Source organism: Colius striatus, chromosome 5, assembly GCF_028858725.1.
Source record: "Colius striatus isolate bColStr4 chromosome 5, bColStr4.1.hap1, whole genome shotgun sequence".
Lineage (NCBI taxonomy): Eukaryota > Metazoa > Chordata > Aves > Coliiformes > Coliidae > Colius > Colius striatus.
Window position 1 is genome coordinate 35,582,345 of NC_084763.1, and position 13,522 is coordinate 35,595,866.

A 13,522-nucleotide genomic window follows, 5' to 3' on the forward strand; every position below is an offset into this window, starting at 1 on the left:
CACTACTAAAATTAACAAGCAAAATCCTATCAAATAAAAAATGCAATGAGAGAGGAAAGAACAGAGCATGAACCAAAGGGGAGTCTGAGAAAAACAGATAACTAACAAAGAGATTATAGCTCACAGGCTTAGGTTATGCTGTTTCCCTATTTTCATTTTTGTGTATATGTTGCATTCCTTCTCCCTTTTGTTGAAAAAGTGTGGAGGGGAAGCTCATACTGCAAGGGGCACATGCCTTTGTTCACACACCTGAGAACCAAAGACACGTTACCTCTTTCTATGCTGTTTTCCTAGTTACTTCTGGCTGCACAGAAATATGAAGACCAGGGACCTTTCCATTGATAAGCCAAATCCAATATTTCTGTAGAAGTAAGAAATACTGACATATAAGAAAGCAGATAAGGCTGAAATGAATATACTGAAATAAGGATATTTTCCATCCAATTAATTGCTTCAATGAACATAAGAAAAAAAAAAGTTAAATAATCTGAAAAGTCTGGGGATTTTTGCATTTCTATTAAGCTTTAAGGCTGCTGTCTGAAATAGTCTCATTAATGTCTTTAACTGTGCAAGCAAAATTATACAATACTAATGTCCAGCTTGATATTTCATATAAATTACAGACTACACTATGAAGTCAATGCATAGTATCTGGTTAAGACGTGACCACAGTTGTTACCTTTTGATGCCACAACTGTGGCTTGGGAATGCCAAGTTAACATGGTGTATACGACTGCATGGAGTTCACGCAGCCTTCTCTTTAAATGTAACACAACTATTCCCCAGCAATGCAGCACCCATTCCATATTTTCAAAATGTTTTAGTTCTCCCAGTACTTCACCATCTTTGAAACTGTAAAAACAGTTGTCCCTCCTCCCCTTTTTGTTCAACTACGTGACAGCTCTTCGTATACCGCAGCAGGTGCTGAAGAAAAATGCTTTTCTATTGCTTTTCTATTAAGTCAGGAGTGTCACTACTTGGGTCGTGAGACAGCAGGCAGTGAAAACCACCAGTGAAAACCACCAGCATGTTTTATTTTCACACTATCAACTCACTCTTATCACAGACCATCATTCTTCGAAGACAGCCAGACTTGACAATAGCTGACAGATGAAGAAACATATGAAGTTAAACAGTGTGTACTAATAACGTGCTAAATATGAATTAAGAAAAAAGGAAAATTGGACCATTATCCCATTAACACTAATTAAAACATGATTCATGAACTGAGGCAATTTTATACAAGCTCTTGAAAAACTGTACACAGAGAAACTGTCTACAGAGCTAAGAATGGTAAAAGAATGGAAGTGAACACAGTACGAAAAATCAATGATAAGTGATAGTTACTAAAGCCTAAGTAGAGGTAGTTTTTTGGCACTGGAAGGAATGGCAGTTCATATCATGCCCCACAGGCAAGATTTAATTCCCATCACACATACATGCTGTTAAGGTTTTATTTGTATGTCAGAAAAACAGCAAATGCAAAAAATGCATCTTTTCCTTTCTCATACTTGGTCACTTTTAAATCAAGCTAATTTAAAATTGTATGGAACAATAGAACTAAACAGAACTAAACTAAAGATGTTGAAGCATTTATTTTAGGAATGTTGATAAAAATAAAATGAACACCTTTAATACTGTACATTTTTTTTAAATGGAAAATATACAACAAGTGAGGTTATTTAAAATGTACAGAGTAAATGGGAACTTTCATTAGACTGGTCAGAGAGAAGGCACATTGCAAACTGCACCACACTGGTAAGCTACTACACATGCTCTATGAAAACACCTCTATGAAGAGACAGACAGAAAATAAATCACATTATGGAAATATTGAAACAATAAAAGGTTAAAAGAAGATACTGCTTTCTTACTGTACTGGATCTGTCTGGGATGGAGACAACTTTCTTCATAGCAGCCCTTACAGTACTTGGCTTTGGAGCTGATGCTAGAACAGTGCTGACACCACATCCAAGCTCTGGCTTGTGATGAGCAGTGCTTGCCCAGCAGTGGAGTTCCACTTCTCTCCACTCTGCCCACTCCAGCAAGTAGGCCAGTGGTCGGCAAGAACCTGGGAGGGGACAGTTGGGACAGCTGTCCAGAATCAATCAAAATGGTATTTCCACACCATACATCATGCTCAGCAACAGAAACTGAGGGACGGGTGGGAAGAGGTCTCCTTCTGGGAGGTGGTGATTGTCTTTGCATGACTTGTTCCTCCTACCTTCCATTTCTTCACTCTTTAAATTGTCTTTATCACATCCTAAAAGTTTGCTCATTTTTGCTGTTCTCATTCTCTCCCTCATCCCACTGTAGGGAGGGAGCCAGAAACTGAGTGGTACTTAGCTGCTGACCAGGGTCAACCCTAGTGAACTGCAGAACCTTGTCAACTTCTGTTTCAGGGGTTTTTTGTTAATTACACATTAAGCTAACAGAAAAAAACACAACAGTGTTCACACAGACTGATGTTTCTTCTTAAAATCAGCCACAAAACAAACTATGCTTAATTCAAGAATGTCCTTCTTCCATTTTTCTATTTTTCCACATCACTGATATATTCATAGTACACATTAACATTTTCACAATTGAGTTTTCTCATCAATACCAGCATTAGCTGTTTCTGCTGTGTGAAGCTGAGCTTCCATGTTGCCTTTGATTTTTATAAAAAACAGAGTAAGGAAAAAAAAAATCTTAATTTATGTGAAATGTGTTCCCTTGATTTGTGTCAATGTGGAGCAATGAATATGGATGATAATTTTTGGTAGCTTTATTTGTTCTTGTGTAACTTGTTCTTGCTTTTCGTAACAGCAGCTTGACAGGTGTCTTGGAAGACTAGCTTGAACCAGGTTTTGATAAGGAGGGTGTTTCTGCTTCTTGTAACTTGCCAGATGTTTTGGGGAGATTAGCTTGAACCAGTTTTGCAGAGATATACACATGGAGGTCGCCTGGGGGACACCGTGAGGAAGACTACTGACTTCCTCCAACGACCACTTAAAGAGGGTGAAAAAGACTCCCAAGATGGAACAAAGCATGCGCCAGAAGGAGAAGACCCCTTCCCAGAAATGATTAACATTTTTCAGCCCCTTCAAGGAAAAGTCATGAATACGTATAAGGCCTACCCTACTTAACGCGAACTCGGGATGTGACGGGTGTGCGTCCTGATAGAGCAGAGGCTCTCAGCGCACCCAGCGCTGTTTGCTTGCTCTTCTTCATCCAATAAATTCCAAAATTCAACCGGAATCCTGTTCGGGGATACTTCATTTATCACAACTGGGGGCTCGTCCAGGAGGGTCTTGGTTCCTGAATTCTGACTTGATTTAGGAGGGGTGCCCCACCATTTGGTTGCTCCTGATCGGGTCGGGTCAGGACTAACACCAGCCTGAACCTGAATAGGGGCAAGCAAAGAATTGATTTTTAGGAGCTCCCTTGCCGGCTGCAGCAGTTTATTTTGCCCATAATTCAGTGCGCGAAGATCTGAACGAGGACGACGGAGTCGTAACTATTTAAGGCGTATACCGTTCAGTTGGGTGGGATTCAGTTGCCTGTGCGTGTAAGAGTGTGATTGAGACGGAACCTGGTTCCGAAGTGAGAGTGGAGGTCTTCTAACCATGGTTCCAATCTCCCGCGAGGGACTTGGCCAGTGAAGGACCAAAGCGATTCCTATAGTATTCATGGGTGGGTGATAGGCCCTAAACCCCCTGCAAGACACTCGTAACCAAGAGCTGTAGGAATTGCCACAGCAAAATTCCTAGATGGGTCAGAAAAAGTCAAAGACCCAGGACCTAAAGAAAGGGAGCAAATTACCAGACATACCATCAGAAAGTCCATTAGGAATAATGATTAGGGATTGGAATGAAAGGGGCCCCAGAAAAGGAAAAAGTAAATTAAAATTAGCCCAATATTGTATGACTGAATGGCCAAAGAAACCTTTAAAGCCACATGTCTTTTGGCCTGTTTTGGATCTTTTGAGGACTGGATTTGCCACGCTTTAAATATATATGTTAATTCAAAGGAAACTTTTAGTCAGGAGGAAAGTGATTATGCAGGATTATGGATTAGGACTTCACGTCCTTTTCCAGCCTCAATACTTCCACTGAAAGCAGATGAAAAGTTTGAGGAAGAAGAAGGGGATAAAAATGGAAAAGTAAAGGAAAAAGATGATAAATGGGAGCCACTAGATAACTTACCGCCTCCATATTCTAACAATCCACCTCCGGTGGCGGCTCGCCCTCCAGTGGCTGTAGTACCTCCACCAGCGCCACCGTTGCCCCTGCCTTCACCACCAACTGCACCAGAATTAGATCTACCTCCGGCTGCATGTACGAGAAGTAGGACTGCCACATCTGAGGGAGCTTCTCTATATCCCTTACGAGAAGTACCCCTCGGAGGAAATCAGGGAGGCATTGGGTTTGTGGCAGTCCCATTAAATGCCACAAATGTAAGAAATTTTAAGAAAGAAATGGGGACCCTATTAGATGATCCCCTTGGGGTAGTTGAAAAATTAGACCAATTCTTAGGCCCCAATATTTATACCTGGGAAGAATTTTATACATCAAGAATTAATACTAAATATCCTAAAAACTCTAAGGGAACCGAAGAAAATAGCCATAGTACATGTAAGAGGACACCAAAAAGGATTAGATTACCGAACTAGAGGAAATAACTTAGCAGATAAGGAGGCTCAGGAAGCAGCTCTCAGGGCTCAGATGATTAAAGTCTGTGTAGTACAAACTAAGAGAGGCAACAATGAAAAGGAACAAGAACAAAGAGAAAATAAATTTACCCCTGAGGAATTAAATGAGTTGGAGAAAATAGGGGCCAAATTAGAACAAGGGAAATGGATGTTACCTGATGGGTGGGAAATGTTGTCAAAAGCCCTTGCTAGACAGATTATGGAACGCTTACACGCACAAATGCATTGGGGTACAAAAGCATTAAGTGATCATTTTCTTAAACAATTTGGCTATATTGGAATCTTTGAAATAACAAAGCAAATTACACGGGGTTGCTTAACGTGTCAAACGATAAATAAGAAAATATTTTGACAAGTAGCAACCGGAGGAAGAAAAACACCTTATAGACCTTTTGAAAGAGTACAAGTTGATTTTACAGAATTACCCAAGGTGGGAAGGGTAAAATACTTACTAGTAATCATGGATCACTTAACACAATGGGTAGAGGCTTACCCTGTGGCACGAGCCATGGCACAGATGGTAGTAAAAATTTTACTGGAACACTTAGTACCTAGATATGGGATAATCCAGTACATAGACTCAGACAAAGGCATGCACTTTACTTCTAAAGTAATAAAATTATTATGCCAATCATTAGGTATCCAGTGGGAATACCATACTCCTTGGCACCCACAGAGTTCAGGAAAAGTAGAAAGGATGAATCAAACAATAAAACAACAGTTAGCTAAATTGATGATTGAGACCCAAATGTCCTGGACAAAGTGCTTGCCATTGGCACTTTTGAACATAAGAACTAAACCCCACAGTGAAACTAGATTATCACCATATGAAATGTTATATGGCATGCCTTATTCCCAAGGGATGCCTCTAGAGAACAATGTAATTGAGGATCAAACTATCCAGAAATATGTGGGAACCATTGGAAAAAGATTAAAAGAATTAAGAGAAATTGGAATGTTAGCCCAGACTCCACCGCTTGGATTTGCAATTCACCAATTAGAACCAGAAGATAAAGTTCTAATAAAAGCATGGAAGGAAGAAACCTTATCTCCTCTCTGGGAGGGACCTTTTCTTGTTTTAACTACAGAGACGGCTGTGAGAACTGCTGAAAAGGGATGGACCCACGTTTCGCGAGTAAAAGGTCCAGTGAAAGAATGGAAAGTCGCATCTGAGCGTGAAGAGACTAAATTGACCCTCAGACGATCTTGAAAGAACACGCAACAAAGGAGACTTTGTGACAGTAACTGAGAGTGGTGGTAAGATCATTTTGCGAAAAATTCCTTCCCTCAACACCTAAGCACACTTTGAAGATAGAGTTCTACTACAATAAGGTAGGGAGAAACTCCACACAAGTTTAAAGGATTGTTAGGCCACATGTTAGAAACTGAACTAAATAAACTAGGAAATCCCCTTAATACTGAAGTTTGGCAAAATCCATACGAGACTCATTTAGCATGATCCATATGAGACCCCTGAAGAATATCCCTGCTGCCGTGAAGATGAAAAACCCCGCTGCTGGAAGCACCCCAGGAGGCGGTGGAGGCAGAGGAGTAAAAAGGTGGGGTTTGATTTTGTTTGTATGGATCAACCTAATCCTACATGGAGTTTCAGCCGATTCGTGCTCCAAATGCTACCAACAAGTGGCATATGGGAAACAAACGGTGTCAACTCTGGCCTATCATACCCACATAAATGCTGGGTGTTATAAAAGAACTCAACTGGAAAAATGCCAAACAGCAGGATTGACTCTTTGGGTAGCTGAGAATCTTGGAGACAAGACAGGAAGAGTAGTCCATGGCTATGGAACTTGTCCCAAGGGAGAGAAATATATATGCTTCACTCAAGGAGGAATGTGGGGGTATTCAGATGGGGGAGGACAAGAAGATAGATTTAAAGAAGAATTAGTAAAGAATGTTACACGAAGATTAAAAACAAATCGCAAACAACCTCCTTCAAAATCATTATATGAAAAACTCAAAGGATGAGCACATGGGATCTACCAACTAGAGGACAGAATTTGTAGATTTGATGCAGAAAATAGCTACAGAATTGAATGTATCCTCTTGTTGGATATGTGGAGGGTCTCAGATGACTGAGCAGTGGCCATGGAGAGGAGTGTGGAACCCCAAGAATTATTAGAATGGAACAACACCCATAAATCCAGCACAAACAGGCCTGAAGGTTGGGCGCTAAGTCATGAAGTAATAGGCCAGTTTTGTATATCTAGAAATAGCAGTGATTTTACACAGTATGTTGGACATACACCTTGCAAAATGATCTTCACCACTAACTCAACAAGTAGTATCTCGTGGCCAAAGTCACCCGATGGGTACTGGACTACCAACTGCTCTGGCAATCAAACTCAATGTTGGAAAAACACAATGAATGCAAACACATTTGAAGAAATTAGGGATCTGAAGTCCTTTTGGGAAAACCCTAGAAAAACAAATAGCAATTGGAAGTCTCCTGATGGGCTATTTTGGATATGTGGGCAAAGAGCATATAACAAACTACCAAAGAGATGGAGAGGTAGCTGTACCATTGGAATGATCCAACCTGCCTTTTCCTTGCTGCCAAAAATGAAAAATAATCACTTGGGAATACCTTTGTATGAGACCCTGAACCGAAGAAAGAGAAGTATATTAACAGGGGGAGCACAAAAGTGGAAAGATAATGAATGGCCCCCGGAACGAATCATTAATTATTATGACCCAGCTACATGGGCGCAAGATGGAAGTTGGTGTTCTAGAACTCCTATCTACATGCTAAACCGCATCATTTGGTTACAAGCAGTAGTTGAAATAATTACTAATCAAACTGCTTGGGCTTTAGAATTAGTAGCAAAACAATTACCTCAAACTTGAGCAGCCATGTATCAGAATCGGCCCACCTTGAATTATCTACTGACAGCAGAAGGAGGTGTGTGTGGAAAATTTAATACATCTGAATGTTGTATAGAAACTGATGATCATGGGGATACAATTACAAAGATTGCAGATAATGCACATGTACCTGTACAATGATGGGACTCAATTTTAAAAAATGACTGGTGGGATAATTTATTTGGTGGTGTTTGGTGGAAGAAATTAGGATTTATGATATTGTGTTCAATATTAAGCTTATTGTTTTTACCTTGTATGATCCCGTGTTTGATTAGACTGATCCACTCTATAATCGAAGGTATGCAAATTACTGCTATGCCCATAGATCCTGAAAAAGCAACAAGCGGTAAAACCAACCCTTTGATGATATTAAAATTGAAGGAAGATCCAAAATTGATATCGATCAAACAAGTATTAACTCAGAAGCTAAAACACAAATCAATAGTATCAAAAAGGAAATGGGGGATTGTGAAATGTGTTCCCTTGATTCGTGTCAATGTGGAGCAATGAATATGGATGATAATTTTTGGTAGCTTTATTTGTTCTTGTGTAACTTGTTCTTGCTTTTCGTAACAGCAGCTTGACAGGTGTCTTGGAAGACTAGCTTGAACCAGGTTTTGATAAGGAGGGTGTTTCTGCTTCTTGTAACTTGCCAGATGTTTTGAGGAGATTAGCTTGAACCAGTTTTGCAGAGATATACACACGGAAGTTGCCTGGGGGACACTGTGAGGAAGACTACTGACTTCCTCCAACGACCACTTAAAGAGGGTGAAAAAGACTCCCAAGATGGAACAAAGCATGCGCCAGAAGGAGAGGACCCCTTCCCAGAAATGATTAACATTTTTCAGCCCCTTCAAGGAAAAGTCATGAATACGTATAAGGCCTACCCTACTTAACGCGAACTCGGGATGTGACGGGTGTGCGTCCTGATAGAGCAGAGGCTCTCAGTGCACCCAGCGCTGTTTGCTTGCTCTTATTCATCCAATAAATTCCAAAATTCAACCGGAATCCTGATCGGGGATACTTCATTTATCACATTTAAGAACAAGGGAAAAATTATTTTAGGTGGCAGTTAATACTGAATTCATATATACGATTGTGACTATTAGTCATCTACATCAAGTAATAAAATACAGTATTAAGACAGTATTTCACATTTAAATGCCACTGTAAAAAAAAAATCAAACATTTCAAGAACCAAAAGCATTTACAGATAAATTAGCTCTATATAGACAGAAAACTGTATTACATAACGTCCTTATCCACTCCCAGTTTTACAACCAGGAAAACCAAAACCTCTGAGGAAAGAAAGAAGAGCCTAAAGGGCAGACAAAAACAAACTGTCTTCCTGTACTGTGTAGTTACAGCTCTAGTGGAAGATGCTCAGCTTTATTCATTCTCAAATCTGCTGTACGGATTATCAGAATCCTGGAGAAGACCTGTAAAACAAAAGAGGACTGCATTTATCATTTTTTTTACCAATTACATAAACACCTTGAGTTACTGACCTCACTGTAACAGGTACTCCATATAACAAAGTCAAAAGGCAATTCTTGTCTTTTAACAGTTGCTCTATTACTGAAACACTCAAGCATAATATGAAACTAAAAATGTTCTTAAACACTCTCATGTCTCAGACTATAATCATGAATAGGTTCACAATTTAACAGGGAGAGAATATTTCTCTATGGAAAACTCTTCCGGAAAAAACATTTGCCATTTGTGAGAAATACTCTAATAAAATACATCTGTGAGACAGTCAAGTCTGCAAAAATCTAAGCATAGAGATGGCTCAAGAACAAATTCAGACTGGTCAGTTTATAAATTCAAGTTACTATAAGATCATAATATTTTTAAATGTAAGGTGCTGCTATTTTGAGTTAGTTGTACTTCAGTTATAAACAACCACCTGTCACATTCCGCCACTTACAGCATTTTTGCACCAGGACAATAATCTCTAAGAACTAATGAAGGTAAACTCTACATGCACTAAAACCTCTGGGGACCAGAACAAGAGCATCACTTAATCCAGGTTGCAGGATGTTTCCATCAGGTAGGTTCCTAATGACTTTGCCAGAATATTATCAGAGAAAGTATTGCAAGGACATCTAATTACACTGAGTGCATATGCATACCATCTTCTTTAAGGGTTAGCTGAGCAATTGCTGCTCCATACAGCCATTATTTCAAAGAGCCTTTAAACCTCACACCAGATTTGAGCTAAACAGAAGTGCCTACTTGATGTTTTGCTGTGAAAGAACAGAAACACTACTGCTATCTTTTCTACTAAGACGTTTATAGTGATGTCTGGCAAGTCTGGACTCTATCTCCTTTATTTAGGGCATGGAGGCAGAAGATAGCCAAGTCTAAAAACCTCCATTCACAAATGTTCAGATCTGCAATAGTGGAAGAGAAAGATTACACTAGTCACTGCCAGTCTCTAAGAACTCCCCTCAGACCTTTTCATACTACACCTCTCTTCCACGTGCACCCACACAGCACCATTGAACATTTTGTTATGGTTTAGCAAGGAGCAGCTTTTGCTTGGTATCAGGGGGAGAGAGTTGCAGTGAAGACCCGGTAAAGAGTTTGCGGACTCTCCCCCCCCCCCCCCCCGCCCACTTCTACCCCGGCTCCTGGGTTCACACCCACCTCTGGCCCGGCTGGGCCAATCTGGCGCCTCTGCCATCACTATTTAGGGGACGGGAATTTGAAGTGCTGGCAGGAGGTGTAAGAATGATACAAGATGGAGGTGACCATGTGGACCCTTCAGACAGAGAAGGAGGAAGGAGGAGCAATAGACCAGAGACCCCCTCCGCAAGCCGTAGCGAGAATGCAGGCTGTGCCCCTATGGAAACCCATGGCAGGACTGAGAGTTACCAGCAGCTCCATGTGAGTGAGCCCGGACGGGCGAGGGACTGTGTGGGGAGACGGCCATGGCCCAGGCCGTGTTGGAGAGCCTGCACGCCGCAGAGCAGCCCCACACGAGAGGCAAAGAGGAGCTGCAGCCTTTGGAATAAATGTGCGTCGAAGCAGCCCGTGCAGGTCTGCCGTGTGTGTGAGTTACCCCACGGACTTGCAAGGGAGCACACCTATCCTGAGGAGGGACAAACGGCAGAAGCTATCGGGAATAGACTAACTGAAATCCCCAGCCCGGTAAGAGGGGAGGTGTGGCAAGAAGGTGTTCTTAAAAAGGCTGGTTGGACTCTTCATTGTTCTATCACCACCCCCCCCCCCTCCCCCCCCCCCCCCCCCCGTAGCCTGGTCTGTTTTGTCCTGAATCTTAAGCGGCAATAAAGGTCTCCCTGCCCTTTGGCAATTCTCAGCCTCTTTTGTACTTGAGGCTAATCGTGGTCTACACGTTTGTCTACGTAGTTGCATTGTTTTTGAACTGCAGGGTTATTTTAAATGTCAATCAAGAAACACAACTACTTAGTGTTGATTATTTTGTTAGTACCTGTTAGTACCTTTTGTTAGTAAATGGGGGAGGAAGGAGAATCCCAGCAAGAAGGAAAGGTAGGGGGCGGTATTTCAAGATTCAGTTTTATTTCTCATTTCCCTGCTCTGTTTTGATTGTTCATTAATAAATGACACCCTATCTCCCCAAGTTGAGTCAAGTTTTGCCAGTGACAATAGTTGCTGCGCAGTCTCTCTGTCCTTATTTCGACTCACAAATCTCTCATATTTCTCTCCAGTTTAGGAAGGGGAGTGACAGAACAAGTTGGTGGGTACCTGGCACCCAGCCAGGGCTAAACCACCACAGCAAGTATTAAAAAATCTCGTAATTACTCAAACTTACAAGATTACAAGCAATTAATCTGTAAAATGTTAAAATCAAAACCAGCCCTCATACATAAGGGCCTTTGCTTATAGAAGAAAGGGTAAGCCAGTCACATTTATAAAGCTTCATGATACCAGGTAACATGAAATACAGTCTGTTTACCTCGTATAGCACCTTATGTCAAGAGGTACTACCCCCTTCTGCAGTTGCTTTAAAAAAAAATAAATCTTATAAGAATTTCTGCAATAAGAATACAGTTAGATGTCAACATTGTCAAGAATTATTTAAAATACTTTGAGATCTTGAATATTTTATATTTTTTAATTTTGAGAACGTAGTTCTGCCTAAATCTTATTTAAATGCGTGAAAGGTAAGATTAAAGAGTTGGAATGTCTGTCAAGTCCACTCCATCTAACAAGTAAGCTAACACACAATTAAAGCTTTTATCTTTGGCCTACCATTCAACCTTTACTGCCTTCAGATAACAATTCTGCATTAACATAACCCCAACCTAAACTAAATGTTTCTTCTCTGTATTTATTTCCAGACCACCACAACCACCACTTCTTCCTCTCTCCAGACATGTTAGTTCTTCAACAGCTAGGATCTATGGATCCTAATGTATTTAGTCACTTGAAAGATGACTGAGTAGTCTAAGTTTCAAAAATGCATGCAGAAAATCTGTATTTTACCCCTTCCAAATACAAAACATATCTACACAACATTTACAGAAAACTAGCATCAGTGCTAGAAATTAACATTTTTATGACAACTGGCATGGCATAAACTCTCTGCAATCATTAAGTTCCACTCAGAAATTGCGGCCAAAAGTTCTTCCACAAAGTAGCAAGAGGCCATACTAGATTCCCTGACAAAATTAACTTTGCTTGTGTAACTTCTCTCTATACATACAGTTTGGCAAGTATGTATTATGCCTGTCATATTTATTCAAGACATTTACTTCACACTGTCATGGTTTGACATGACAGCCTTTTCTGTTAAGGGGGAAGGGGCTGCAAAGATGGCTCCTGTAAGTAGTTGCTTGAAACTCTCCCCAGCTCTGAGCCAGAACCACTTCTGGGGCTGAGCCAATTAAATGCTTCCATGATCACTTTTTGAGAAGAAGCAGGAAAAGGAGGCTTCTTCCTGTTTCTTCTTCCAGTTTCTTTCTTCTTCTGTCCTTTCTTCTTCTCTGGCTGGTAGTGGTGCAAGGAGTAGGAAGACTGAGAGAAACAACCATGTGGACTCCAAGGTCAGTGAGTAAAGAGAGGAGGAGGTGTGCTGGAGCAGACTCCCCTGCATTCTACAGAGAGGACTGGTGAAGCTGAGATTTTTGCATTTCTTTAAAGACCCCACATCAGCAGTAGAGACTCATTTTGATAATGACCCCATATCAGGAGTAGAGACTCATTTTCCTAAGAACCTTGAACCAGGGTCAGTGACTATGGCCACAGGAGGCCATGCCCCATGGAAGGGACTCAATCACTCCATTATAAATCCTGAGCCAGGGGCAGTGATTCTCTTCATTAAAACTATGGCCAGAGCAGGCCGTGTCCTGAGGAAGGGATCCAATATACACAGAAGCTGTAACTGTGGGAAGGAACCCACGACAAAGCAGCTCATTAAACTTATGCCTAGAAAAGGCTGTGTACCGAGGGAGGGACTCTGTATCTGCAGAAGCGGCAGCTGCTAAGAAGAACCCACACCAGAGAAGTTCGTTAAGGACTGCCCCAGGGGAGGGACCCTGTATAGGAGCAGGGGAAAAATGCAAGGAGTCATCCTCCTCTGAGAAGTGAGAAGCAGCAGAGCCCATCTGTGAGAGACTGACCACATCCCCCATTCCCTTCCCCCCTGAGACATAGAGGGGGGAGGAGGTAGAGATATCAGGAGCAGTGAACTATGCCTGGGAAGAAAGGAGGGATGGGGGAGGGAGATCTTAAAATGCTGGTTGCACTTTTCTCATCATTCTACTCCCTTTTTGCTTTTATTCCATTCTGTTTCTTTTAGGTAGTAAAATAAACTTTCCTCTCTAAGTCAAATACTGGAGTCTGTTTTGCCTAGAATTGTAATTGGCAGCGAGCCCTCCCTGCCCGTCTCAATCCACAACCTTGGTTACCTTTTTACTCCCATTTTGCTGAGGCCTCTGCCATCCTAACAAGGGTGGA

General features: G+C 41.2%; 1 protein-coding gene across 1 annotated transcript in view; it reads right to left on the reverse strand.

Annotated features, from left to right (window-relative positions):
- Nucleotides 1–1,013: 1,013 nt before the first annotated feature.
- The window catches only part of LOC104551140 (pituitary tumor-transforming gene 1 protein-interacting protein), a 32,625-nt gene continuing 20,116 nt past the window's right edge, over nucleotides 1,014–13,522 (reverse strand). The window contains exon 7 of the mRNA XM_061997410.1: nucleotides 1,014–9,015. Coding sequence (XP_061853394.1) covers nucleotides 8,966–9,015 — 50 coding nt within the window. The 3' untranslated portion in view covers nucleotides 1,014–8,965. The remainder of the gene's footprint in view (nucleotides 9,016–13,522) is intronic.